At 44.2% G+C, this 13,002-nt stretch overlaps 1 protein-coding gene across 6 annotated transcripts in view; it reads left to right on the top strand.

Moving 5' to 3' along the window:
* STARD13 (StAR related lipid transfer domain containing 13) overlaps window positions 1-13,002 on the top strand; it is a 375,008-nt gene that overhangs the window by 313,035 nt on the left and 48,971 nt on the right. For all 6 annotated transcript variants that reach the window (XM_073229140.1, XM_037012360.2, XM_037012350.2 and 3 more), the window contains 2 exons: window positions 2,020-2,091; window positions 4,870-4,951. Coding sequence is in view for 2 of the 6 variants with exons in the window: in XM_037012360.2 (XP_036868255.2) it covers window positions 2,020-2,091; window positions 4,870-4,951 (154 nt within the window). In the remaining 4 variants the exon portion in view is untranslated. The remainder of the gene's footprint in view (window positions 1-2,019; window positions 2,092-4,869; window positions 4,952-13,002) is intronic.

Below are 13,002 nucleotides of genomic sequence, written 5' to 3'. Positions count from 1 at the left end.
ATACTACATTTGTATAGTGGTAAAAAGAAATACTAAAATAGGAACAGGCATACTATTCATGCAGTTCAAGTAGAAAATATAGAATTCGGTGCTTCTTTTTGACTTGCCGACCCATGACTAAATTTAGAGCATAGCTGCAAATGAGCTATTTCCTCATTACTAACCACTGTATTATAGTGAAGTAGAAAGCAGATCTGACACTTGAAAATTTAGAAGGCAACAGCCCCTCTCCAGCTGCCCTCACTCCCCAGGATTTCTACTGGTTACAGTCAGAATGTGCACCTCCTACTTGCCCTGAAATCCTCGTGTGATTTTCAGAGAGGAAGCCTTTATATAAGGACTCTCTAACAAGTTCTAAATGGAACTTTCGAGCCAAAGGAGAATTGCCTTTGTGCTTTTGGCAGGGGAAGCCCAGGTTAGCCCATGGGGTCCAGTCCAGCTACAGGTCGTCAGCTACAGGGGTCTCAGAGACACCCTCCTGATAGAAATGCTTTACAAAGCATTAATTTCCAAGCTGGCGCCCCAGGTGTTTCTGAATAATGCATACACGGCAGGAATGAGCACACAGTAGGTCTCTGCTGGTCGCCGCTATGTAAAAAAACCTCACATCAGAGAAAACACTCGAGATTTAGATATTGTTGATCACTGGAATGCTAGAAGAGGCTGGCAGTCTGGAACAGGGTCGCCACAGGCTGTTTCCCCAAGCTGAGGGACAAATGTCAGTCTGTGTCTATTCAGATCAGTGGGACGGGCTGTAGGTTTTTGCTCTTCCCTTTGGGGCCTCTGCAGGGTCTGGCCTTTGGTCTGTCTTCTTATCATATATATACCAGAGAAGCTCTCCCCCCTTTAACATTATGCTGCACAGACAGAAAGCTTTCAGCATAGATAAACAGGCTCAGACCCACAGCTGGTGTTAGTGTAGCTCGTGTCCATGCAGTGCCCGCAAGAACACCCTGTCCCCTCGGCTTCGGCTATGGGGAAAAATGGACATCAGAGTAAATGGAACTACGCTGACCTGGGCCGCACACCAGCAGCAGAGGAAGGGGCCGGGGCCCAGACCTGTTAGGATAGGCTGTTGCGCTTTGCTTGGCGAAACTGGACTCTTGACAGATGAACTTCTTTTCCTTTGCATTCATATTTATCTAACAGAGTTGGGAAATGATCTGGGATTCACAAGGTCAAAAAGTGACCCGGTTCACATGCTGCGGACTCCTCCCTTCCCACACCACTGCTTCTCCAGGCAGGTGGTCCTATACACTGCTGGTCTGTCCAAACCGAAAACGGTCACCCAGAGGACATCTCAACCTCCTGTTGGGCCCTCCGAGCTTCTCGCAGCCCATCAAGTCCACGTCTCGGTTCTGGATCATCGGCTCTACCTTCCAAGCTGCTGTCTGCGGCTTGACATCCTTCCAAGACGCTTGCTGAATGAGCATCTTGTTGGAAGGCCATGGGAATGAAAGCCATGAGCAAAGTTAGAGAAATAGTAATATGCTGGATTTTTGTAATACCTTTCTTCGTGAGAAAACACATTTTCATAGACTACCCAGCTGTGTTCTTTCTTTCATTATCCCAAGAGTGAAAAATTAAAGGGATCTTGGGTAAACAGTCTTTCAGCCTTATCTTGGAAAGTTAAAAAAAAAAAAATCATTAAGAAAAGAAAGGATTGTAAGGAAGTATTTCTTCCTTCCCCCTAGTCCCTTGGTTCCCTGCTGTATAAATAAGACATTTTTCCCTTCCTGAAACTTGGCCTTTGTGTTCTATAATCTGTGGTTTTGTTATTATCCAAATACTTATGGATCGACATTGCAGATAATCCGAGTAGACACATAAGGAGGACCTTTGTGATACCTGCTCATTTTACACCCATTTCTAGGTGGACCTACTTATACAGACTTACCTGGGAACAATTCTGCTTTGTACTAACTTGCACAATGCTCACCAGTTTCCCCTTGATTAAGAAGGTAGAGTTCTAGCGTGTGGCCTTGAACTCACACATTCCCCCTTCCTTGTCTTTTTCAGAAATTGAGGCGAAGGAAGCATGCGACTGGCTCCGAGCTGCCGGGTTCCCACAATACGCTCAGTTATATGAGGGTAGGTTGGCCTTCCATTCACTCTTTACCACGAGAGCAGATTGCAAATGAGCTGCCTGTGTTCTGTGCTGTTGTGATTTCCAAGTCTTTGTTCTTCGCAGTCTCTTGGCCTCAGCCTTTGCAATGCCCACGGTTTATGCTGATGCCAATTTAGAAATAAATACTGCTTTCCAAGCCTGCTCTGCCTTCTGCCCCGCTTCTCACGGTGCCCTCTGTCTTGTGCCCTCTGCTGTCGCCTCTCTGTCACTGAGCAGGCTCTGCCTCTTTTTCCCTGGGTTCTGCCACCGCCACCCTCTGCCCGTCCCCCCTTCTTCTTTCTCCTCTTTTTTCTTCACTACTCTCACTTCTTTGGAAAGTACAATAAATCAGCTGTTGATAAATTTTCAAGAAAGTACAAAATGAATTCTCCTGGGACTTGTCTTCAGTTCTGTTTACTTTCTATAAAAAATTTTGTAAGATATAAACCAGATTGGATGTGATTGGGGTTGGGGCTAAGTAAGGTGTTTTTCTTGCCAGCGTCCTGCTTCCTTTCATTGATGTTTTAATTGATAGTTAATAAACTTATACACTCACACCTCACTTACATGAAGTCATAACCAAAGCCTCTAACTACTTCATGGATCGTCCTCATACCGGTGAATGAGTTAAGATCCCAGTAGCGGCAGGTGCACATCGGGATAACCTGAGGATTTGTTTCTGAAAGTGCCCATTAGGAAGGCTGAGCAGAAGGTGGACTAGCTGCCCGGAGCCTGTAGCAGCAGAGCAGGCACTGCTGGGTGCCCAGAGGGCAGGTGGAGGCAGAGGGTGCCGGGATCCTGAGAGCAGGCCCCAGTGTGAGGGCACAGCTGGCAGGGGACAGCTCCCAGGGGGACAGCCGGGTGGGGGAATGCCCTCACCTCGCACCCCATCCCCTCCTCCTCCAGCTGGGGCTTCGCCCTGGCCAAACCCAGGAGGAAGTTGACACGTGTGTCCCCTCGAGTGCCATCCACACAGGTGGTCCTCAGGGTGCATAACAGGGCAGAGAACAGTGGAGAGTAGATCTGAGGGCTAAACAGAGAGTATCTGGCACACTGGACAGTTTTGACTTCTCTTCCATGACCTGAGGTTTTATATAAAGGATGGAGGGAACCAATGAAATTAACCTTACCACTGGGGAGTCTTCATCACTCACCTAAAGCTCGGTTTTATACTAAAAATAATAAAAAAAAACACCTCTTCTACTTCGCCCCCTTCAACTCCGTGAGGATAAAGGAAAGCATATCTCTGAATGCACTCTGACATCTAGAATCTGATAAAAGTTTTCATAGAATCATATGTAGCCTTTTAGACAGGGAGGAGTCTTATTATTTGGGTCTTAGCAGCCCGCACTCCCACCCCCACCACCAGTTTACTGGGGGTAAAAGAGAAGCCCAGAAAGGTAGAGTGACTTTGCCAGGTTTAAAAGGTAGAAGAGAATTAAAGTCACAGACTTTTGAGGCCAAATGCAGTATATTTTCTACTATTATGTGTCCTCAGTTTATGATTTATGTAATTTAGACATGAAGTGTCCATAAATGGCTAAGAACTCAAGATATCTCATGAGTAAAAGGAACCTGTTATACTGTGTTTAAACTATATGCATTGAATACATGTAATAAGAGCAAATACTTATATAGAGCTTACTATGTACAAGTCCTGTTCAAATCACTTTACATATACTATTGATTTATTCACAACACCATAGGATAGGTGTTATAATTATCATCGCCCCATTTTACAGATGAGACAACAGAGGCCCAGAAGTGGTTAAGTGACTTGGTCCCCATTCTACAGCTCACCAGTGGTAGGGCCAGGGCTCGATGCCAGGGCAACTGGGCTCCAGCATCTGCAGTCCGCATCACGCCGTGTGGTCCCCCTCTAGCCCAAGACAGGCTTCTTCAAGCACCACCTGGAATTCACTCACATTACTTTTTTCACCAAAAGAGAAATCGTTTCTGTTCCCAACTCACATTAAGATTCAGATACCCTTAGATTTATTATGATTGGCAAGGTGGAGACAGTCCAAAATATAAAATGAGAGAGACAGAATGGGAGGATAATGATAATGAATTGACATCATCTGTTCGATTAACGTGGCTTTTCTTACAATTATTTCCAGATTTTTACCTCCACGAATGAGGTACCTAAAATCATCACCGTGTTTTGAGGCTTGCCCTTGACCTCCAAGTCTGGTGTGAACCGTCTGTGGGAGGAAATGGTGATGGTGGCATTTCTTCTCTTAGACTGAGTCAGTGTTTGAGTAGTTTGTGACACTCTCAAGTGACTCAAGATTTTGCTACAAAAGAAAACATTTGAGGACATTGAACTTAGGGCATTTTTGGAAATTTCCTTTCTGAAGGAAAAAAACTTGCCACACTAAATATTTCATGAACCAATCAGGATAGAAGTCGGCAACCTACACCTTAAATGGATGGTAGAGTGTAAAGCTCTTCTCCACACAGGCAAATGTCTGTGATAACGATGAGCTATTCAAATGCAGGCACTTAGTTTGCAGACCTATCCAAGGTCAGGCACTTGGTTATTCTCATATTTCACACTTCTTTTGTGCCCTTAAAAGCATTTACAGTGATCAAAGTAAAGCTGCCGCTACCTTAAACATCACCAACACACCCATCAATGGGAAGGAGCTGCTCTTAAGATCAGTCATGTGTACAGGAACTTGGTGGTCTGAAGATGCTGCTCCCCATTCAGATAAAACAAGGTGCATAAACCCCTTTGTCTCTCTCTTTCTCTCTTTCAGATTCACAATTTCCTATCAACATTGTGGCTGTCAAGAGCGATCATGATTTTCTTGAAAAGGACCTTGTAGAACCTCTTTGCAAGTAAATCATGTGACGTATTTTTGCTTCTTTCAGTTGTTCAGTCTCTAGTAGGTTCCACTATGTAGAGGGGCGAGTCCAACAATTCCCAAGTATAGAATACCTACTGTGTGCCAGGCATGGGTCCAGGTTCTAAGTATGCTACAGTGAGCATGACCATCAGTCTCTGGTTTCAGGGACCTTAAATCCTAGTAAGAGGCTTCAGAAAGTAGCCTGGGGAAAAGAAAGAGAGAGTGAATGAGAGAAAATGAGAGGGAGACGGAGAGGTTCTCTCAGAGGTGTTCAATGCTATGAAGAAAGTAAAAGAAAAGAAAATGAGGCCGTTGACAGTGACTGGGACTCTGGGTGATTTAGTGGGAGGAGGCAGCATGGCGGGGGGGTACGGGGGTGCACAGCATAAGTGATCAGGGAAGACCCTGAAAGCTCCATGAGTGTGTCAAACTTGGCTACATTTTTTGCAAATTCAAGTGATCAAACCAACAACTATGCAAACTCAACCTGTATCAGCAACCTGGAATATTTAAGCCTTTGCTATGTGATAGATGCTAGGAGAAGACAAAGATGTATATCTGAATAGTTCCCCTCAAAAAACTTACAATTTGCTTGGAGAAATCTAGTTACGAAATAAAGGACGCGTACATGACCAAATAAGTAACAAGTATAATTTGGGTAACAGTAAAAGATGCCAATGCAATCAATATCCCCAAATAATTAAATGCTGCCTGCGAGGTTGTGTGAATCTGTAGGAATTTGAAGTTTCCTGATGAAAGAGCTGGAGAGAGATTAGGCCTGGAGATAAATATTAGGTACAGGAGGTGAGTCATTTTTCCAAGGTCACACAGAAAGTTATGGAATAAACTTACTTTAAAACATAGTTCTTATAACTTGCAAGTCCAGTGTTCTTCTTAGTACATTCTGCTCTTGACATAAAAAAGATGGTAGTGCAACAGGAAAGTAATAAGAAAACTTTTATCAAGTTAAGAGAGACCAGTGTATGTTGGGATAGTTTTCTCAGGTTTGCTGAATCTTCAGATGCAGTTGTGTTCTAGTCCCTCCATGGGTCCTATATGAAGAGGAAACGGATTTGTGTTAAGAAATGATCTTTGAATGTTCAAGGAAAACAGTACTGTGGGTTTGCTGAAGTGGGTAGAAGAGCAAAGCATTCTTCAAATCACAAATTGCAAGAATGGGCACTTTGAACTAGAAAACAAACAAGCCCACCCTGCCATTTGTGAGAAGAAGGGATGGTTTAGTTGTGATTCTCTAAGTAATGAAGTGGAAAAGCTGTGTTTTCTCTCCAGGGTACCAGGCACACCCAAAGCAGGAGTAGCTCCTTCCTCATGAGCATCCACCCAACTCAGAACCAGTCAGATGCTTCTTTCTGACTATTCCCTCTTCATTTTAACCAACCCTATTTTTACTAGTTGACATTTTTATGTTTTTGTTGTATTCTATTACATCATCATTTTCCCCCATTTCCCCGTTGAATTTTTTAAATTTGTGTTTTTTAAAATCCAGATGTCATATATACATAAAGTGGATGTCACTATTCTCAGTTTAGTTTTTGAGTTTTGATAAATGTCTGCAGCCACATCACCACCAGCACAACCAAGATATAGAACAGCTCCCTCACTCCAGAAACTGCCCCGGTTCCCCTTTGTTATCACCCTCTACCCCTACTCCTATCCTCTGGCAAGCCCTGACCTGGTTTTGTCTTCCCCAGAATGCCATATAAATGAAATCATATAATATATAACCTTATGCGTCTGGCTTCTTTCACTCAATAAAATGCCCTTAAGATTCACCCATGTTGTTACGTGTGTCAGTCAAGACAATTGCTTAGATTGGTTCCATTGTATGGACACATATACTACAATTGGTCCATCCATTCACCAGTTGAAGGGCTTTTGAGTTATCACCACATTAGGTGGTTATAAAACCACTGTAAACATTCATATTCAAGTTTTTGTGTGAGCAAAAGTTCTCATTTCTTTTGGGTTAAATTCTAAAAATGAGATTATGGAGTCCCTATGATAATTGTACTCTAACTATTTTATAAGAAATCACCAAACTTTTCCAAAGGGACCATACCATTTTGTCTTCCCACCAACAATGTCTGTGAGTTCCAGTTGTTCTGCATCTTTGTCAGCACTTAGTATTGTCAGTTTTTGTTCTGATTGGTTTTTAGCCATTCTAATTGGTGTCTAGTGTTATCTCATTGTGATTGTAATTTGCATTTCCTTTATGAGCAATGATGTTGAAGGTCTTATCATGGGCTTATTTGCTATCTATGTATCTTCTTTGATAAAACATTGGTTTCAGCCTTTTGCCTGTTTTTTTGAATTCAGTTGTTTTCTCATTATTGAGTTTTGAAAGTTCTTCATATGGTCAGATATACATCTTTTGCCAGATACGTATTTTGTAAATATTTTCTGCCGGTCTGTAGCTTGCATTTCAATCCTTTTAACAGTGGCTTTCACAGAATAGAAGTTTCAATTTTTCTGAAGTCCAGTTTATCCATTTTTTTCATATTTTTAATGTCATGTCTAGGAAATCTTTGCCTAACATAAGATCACAACTATTTCACCTTAGTTTTTTTCTAGAAATTTCAGTTTTATGATTTACATTTAAGCTGATGGTCCATTTCAAGTTAATTTTTTGTAAGGTACAAAGTATGAATCCAGTATGATTTGTATTATTTTTTTGCTTATCAGTGTTCAACTGATGCAGCACCATTGAAAAGATTATGCTTTCATCACTGAACTGCCTTTGCACCTGTGTTGTAAATCGATGGGCCATATATGTATGGGTCTATTTCTAGACTCTATCTACTTTTCATATATCTATGTATCTGTCCTTTTGCCAGTGTGACACAATTACTTAGCTTTACGTATGTCCTGGAATCTAATAGTGTGAGTCCTGCAGCTTTGTTCTTTGCCAGAATTGCTTTGTTTCTCCGACTTCCTCAGACTGTCCATATAAATGTCAGAGACAGCGTGTTGATATCAATTTTTAAAATCCTACCGAGTATTGATTTGGATTGTGATGAATCTATACATCAGTTTGCGGAGAATTGATATCTTAACAACATGGAATCTTCTGATTCATAAATAGGGTGTATGCCTCTATTTATTTAGGTCTCCTCTGATTTTTTTTCAACCCTGACTTATATTTTTCAGCATATGGATACTACATATCCTTGAGAGCACATAAGAATTTCATGTTCTGTGGTGCTATTGTAAATAGTACTGTTTTTTTATCATCCGATTTCCAATTGTTCATTGCTAACATATACATTTTTGCACATTGTCCTTCTATCCTACAGTCTTTTTAAACTCACTCATTAGTTCAGTAGCTTAGTCATGTATTCCCAAATTTTATTCCTAAAATATAAATAAAGGATTACATTGTAAAACAAGAATAAAAGCTCTATTATATATATTTTTAATGGGATTATAGGGGCAAACATTGTTTCTGTGCTCTTCTATTCATTGGATGACGTATGTGGCTGAGTGGGCCAAGCTCTGAATCTCAAACATGTGGGTGGTAAGTCCTTATCTACTCACTGTTGCACGGGATCTAAGATGTCTTGACTACACTCTGGACTTCTCCATCAAAGTCTACACTTTTTTTAAATTGCCTTTCAGACATGTTATAGAGATGAGCCAATACGATTAGTGGGAAGTCATTTAGAGATTTGAGGTTCTGAATGATAATGCCAGTGTCAGCCAGAGAAATCAGGAGGCTTTCTCTTGTACGGCCCATAACGCATGTCTGATCCAGCCCATCGCGGGGACCATAGAGAAGTACTGCCAAAGCCTTACTGCGTAAACAGAAGTGCAGCAGTGCTGGACACCACAGGGCCCTCCGTCAGGGCCCAGCTGCTGTAAAAATGGTTAGAGTGGCAGGAGATTGTTATAATTGGAATAATTCTTATGACAGCTATGTCTCCAAAAATATTATGAAGTAAGAAAAGCATTTGGCTCGAACTGTGTGAGCTGAGATTCTTGGGGCCCAGGGGCTGTGGGGAGAACAGAGGCCAAAAGAGAGCCCCCATGGCAGTGGGGTGGACCAAAGGAAGCAGGCAGAGTAGGGGGAGCAGGGCTGGAGGAGGCTTGACTAACGTGGAGCTTCCTTCCCTTCATCACAAGTTCCACCAAGACACCAATTTCTCTCGTGGCAAATAGTGGAAAGCGGGTAGAAGGAAGACCTCCAGCCTGAGGGGAAGGACAGCACTGAGAGAACTTTGGAATCCATAAGCAGCTGATTAGCCACTCCCCCACTCACCTGGTATGTAATGACTGAAGCCTGGAGAGCAGGAAGGTGCTGCGGTCACACTCGTTTTCCTCCTGGTGCACTGCAGGCCCAGTGACGGAGCTGGCCTCCTGCTTTATTTTTAAAGCTTTGTGGGCTGTACATTTCCCGTGCATATTTGACCTGCCGAGCTAGCGCAGAATCATAAAGGAACCACAGCCAGAGGGCAGGTCGCTTCTGCCAGCTGCGCAGAAGAGCAGAGAGCTGAAAGTCTCCTGCAAACGTTGCCCATGACAAGAATCGTACTCACCGTTGGTTTCCTGACAGTGTCTCTCCTGTGTAGACAGTTAATGTCCTAGGTCCTAAATTACACTTGGATTGTTGTTGAGCCGTGTGAACCTCTTGACTGGCTTGGATAAATAAACTGACTGAGGATGTCAGAGGCAGGGAGGAACCAGGCCTGGCCTCGACCACGTGGATGTCTAGCGCTCATGTTTAGTCCTTGGACACTAGACAGGCCTGCTGGTTTTGCTGAAGGTGTCAACTTCCGGGAGTGTGACCACGTCTCACCATTGCTTCTGCGACTCTCATGGTGCCAGCACAGAGTGGGCGCTCTGTAAATATCTGTCACTGCAGTAGAGCGGTGCAGTTTCTGTTATTTTAGCCACCACCCTTCTAATGCTGCTTTGATGTTTTTTGATTGAATTCTTAATTGAAGAATATTTTCCCCTGTGAGTAATGAGAAGCTAACTGCAAGTCTAAGTACCTCAGTGAGCTAATTGACAGTGTGTGTGGTGATATCAGAATGTAGGGAAAGGAAAAGGGCCAAGAGAGTTTGTAAAACTTTGTCACCTTTAAGGCAAATTGCAACACATCAAAGCTCTTGAATGAGATTTTGAAGGAGAATCAGTACATTCTATTAGCTCAGTACATTCTATATTTGCTCAGACTGCCGACGTAGTCTGCCCTGATGCTCAAGATGATTTGTGAATTTCCAATTTCAAAGCAGGTCAGTAAACCACCTTATGTTGGTAATATACACTCATTAATTATAGCATGTATGAGAAAAGGGTGTTCCCCTTGTTGAGTACTTTTTCTTGGAGATTTGGAATCGGTTAGGATTATACGGGGCATCTATCACTGCGCTTTGTATTTAAAAGGATCATTAGTGAGTGACAGTGATTTCCTGTGGGGCAGGGGAGAGGGGAGGGGAGAAATCTGATAAAAATAATATTTATAATTTATCTCTACACATAAAGGTGCATCTTTGAGTGTGTCAAATAACAACATTAAATAATGGTAGTCTTTATGAATATTGGTATATACTTTAAATATTTTCCCTTTTTAGAATATTTCTCACAGAAAATATACAGTATTATGTATTGTGTCAATGTCATATAATAATATGTGACAATTAACTGGACTGAAGCCTTGGACAAACCATTGAGAGATATGAAGGTCCTGAGAGGGGGTGAGGTCCCTGGTCCCCAGGCCAGGCAGGGGAGTAGGAGGCGACCAACACTGAATGGGCTGCACATCACATCCGGGGGCAGTGAGGGGAGGGCCAGCCCCAGGGCCGGGCGTGAGTGCTGCTGGCCGTCCATCCCCCGGCCCCTCACGGCCTGGTGTCGCTTTGCGCGCCATCTCTGAATCTCCCTCAGACACCCCACGCCGTGGCCCTCGCTTCAGCCTGGACTAGTTCTCACTGGAGAAATTACCTGGATCAAGTGCCCCTGCTGTGAGCAGGTCAGAGCTGAGGGCAGGGCACCCCGTCTGCCTTCTCTGCTGCTGGCATATGTGAATTTAAAACTAGTCAGAAAATCCACAAACTAAAGAAGCCTAAGGAAACCTGGACTTTTTTTTTTTAAGTTTTTAACTCTTGGACCACCGCTGTCTCCGACTGATTTGCCAATGGAACTTATATTCTTCCTTGAAGCCGTAGTTGTTGGAGCACATAGCTTATTGAAAATTATTTTCCGGGGCTCTAATGTACGGAATGCTAACTATAGTCAATACTACGTAGAGTATATTTGGAAGTTGCTAAGGGAATAAATCTTAAAAGTTCTCATGACAAGGGAAAAAAATTGTAACTGTGCGTGGCTATGGATCTTATCAGAGTGGTCATTTCCCAATGTATCCAAATATCAAATCATTATGCTGTGCACCTAACACTAACACGATGTTCTGTGTCAATCGTATCTCAGTAAAACATGTTTATATTCTTTACAAATCACACAGTTCCACACATCCATCCTGTTCACCACCAAAATCCACATGTGCTTCATTTTCTCTGCGTAGCTGTTTGCATAGCTGCTTCTGTCAGGGCTGGGCCTGTTTCTCCCCTACCTCGGCTGATATCCAGGGACACTTGTCTGGGGGTTTATTGGCAGGAAGAGAGGTCAGCATTTCTGCTGCAGGAGGACCACCTGCTCAGAGAGCCGAGAGAGTGAAAGGCTCTGTGGAGGCATGGTCTTCACTGGCTCCGTGGGGGCAATGTGACAGCTGCTTGTGGACTTCTGATTACACTCTTTTCTCCCCTGGCCCCGTAAAACCCTCCTGCGGAGGATTTTTGAAAGGCCCACCTGCTGAGTTGCAAGCCCGACTTGGCTGTCTGTCCTCACTGGCTGCCTGCTTTGCAGATTCTGTTCTGCAGCTGGGCGGTGGGGTGACCCCACCGGGCCCTGTGCTCTGCTGCCCACAGGGGGGCAGCTCCTGCTCCCTGCAGTGTGCCTTTCATCCGGCCCCTCTTGGGTGACTCTGTTTGGGGATGTCTCTGAGGACCGCGCCCAGAGCACTGCTAAGCAGACAGAGAGCCAGCCAGCGTGCGGCCCTGACCCGGGAGCAGGGTGAGAGGTTCAGGCCGCGGGCAGCTTTCATCAGTCGCATGTCAGAGACAAGTTCGTACCTCTGCTTGTTATTCCTCGTGCCTTTGGCAGGAGTATTAAAAATATCACAGGAAACTGGCCGTTAAGTCAGACTGGGAGACCTCAGGGCCAGTCTGAAGCCTGCCAGTTTCTTGTAAAATATGCGTCTAAACCACGAGGAAAGACGCCCTCCTCTACATCCATGGGCAGAGGGCTGCCCTGTGTACGTGCCTCCCCAGGCTCCTATTGGGATGTCTCCTCTCAGGTGGGCCCAGACCACCCTCCCCATCGCCCGTCATTGCCCTGACACACCTGCACACAAGCCCCCAGCCCTCCCTGCACACACCTTCCATACCTTTTCCTGGTTCTGCCTGAGGTCCTGCCCTCTGGTGTCCCCTCTGGAAGGCTCTCCCCGTGTACTCTGAGCGGCCTGTGCGCAGCTCGGTCCCACTCTGCCCACCGCCTCCCTCTGGGTCAGGTGAGCTGGGACGGGAGGCACCTTCCGCCCATGTCTAAGTTCTCACCGCCGGGGACTGTGTCTTATTCAGAATCATGGGTGTTAGGTGTCTCGTGCTGAGCAAGAATTCAGTAAATATTTGTTAAACTGGGCTGAAAGAAAATAATCTGCTAGTTCACAAATTATTTTACTGTTTCTATAGGTGAGAGAATATTATGTGATGATAAATTACTCATTTTCTCCACAAGGTACCCTAAATATCTCTCCTTCCTCGCTAAACTTCTTGAAAGAACTCTCTGGGCTCATGGTCCGTCTTGACCTTCACGGGGTCTGCTCGCTTCTCAGCTATCCTGTCTCAGGCTTCTGCCCCTTCTAGCCCCTCAATCCACAAGGCATAGTGGAGATTTTACATCACTTGCTCTTTCTTAAATATTCGATACAACTAACCGCCTACGTATGCCCTCTGCACAACATCTGTG

This window comes from Manis javanica, chromosome 1 (genome assembly GCF_040802235.1).
Source record: "Manis javanica isolate MJ-LG chromosome 1, MJ_LKY, whole genome shotgun sequence".
NCBI lineage: Eukaryota > Metazoa > Chordata > Mammalia > Pholidota > Manidae > Manis > Manis javanica.
Note: the sequence above shows the minus strand (reverse complement) of the source record. Positions and strands in the feature narration are given on the sequence as shown.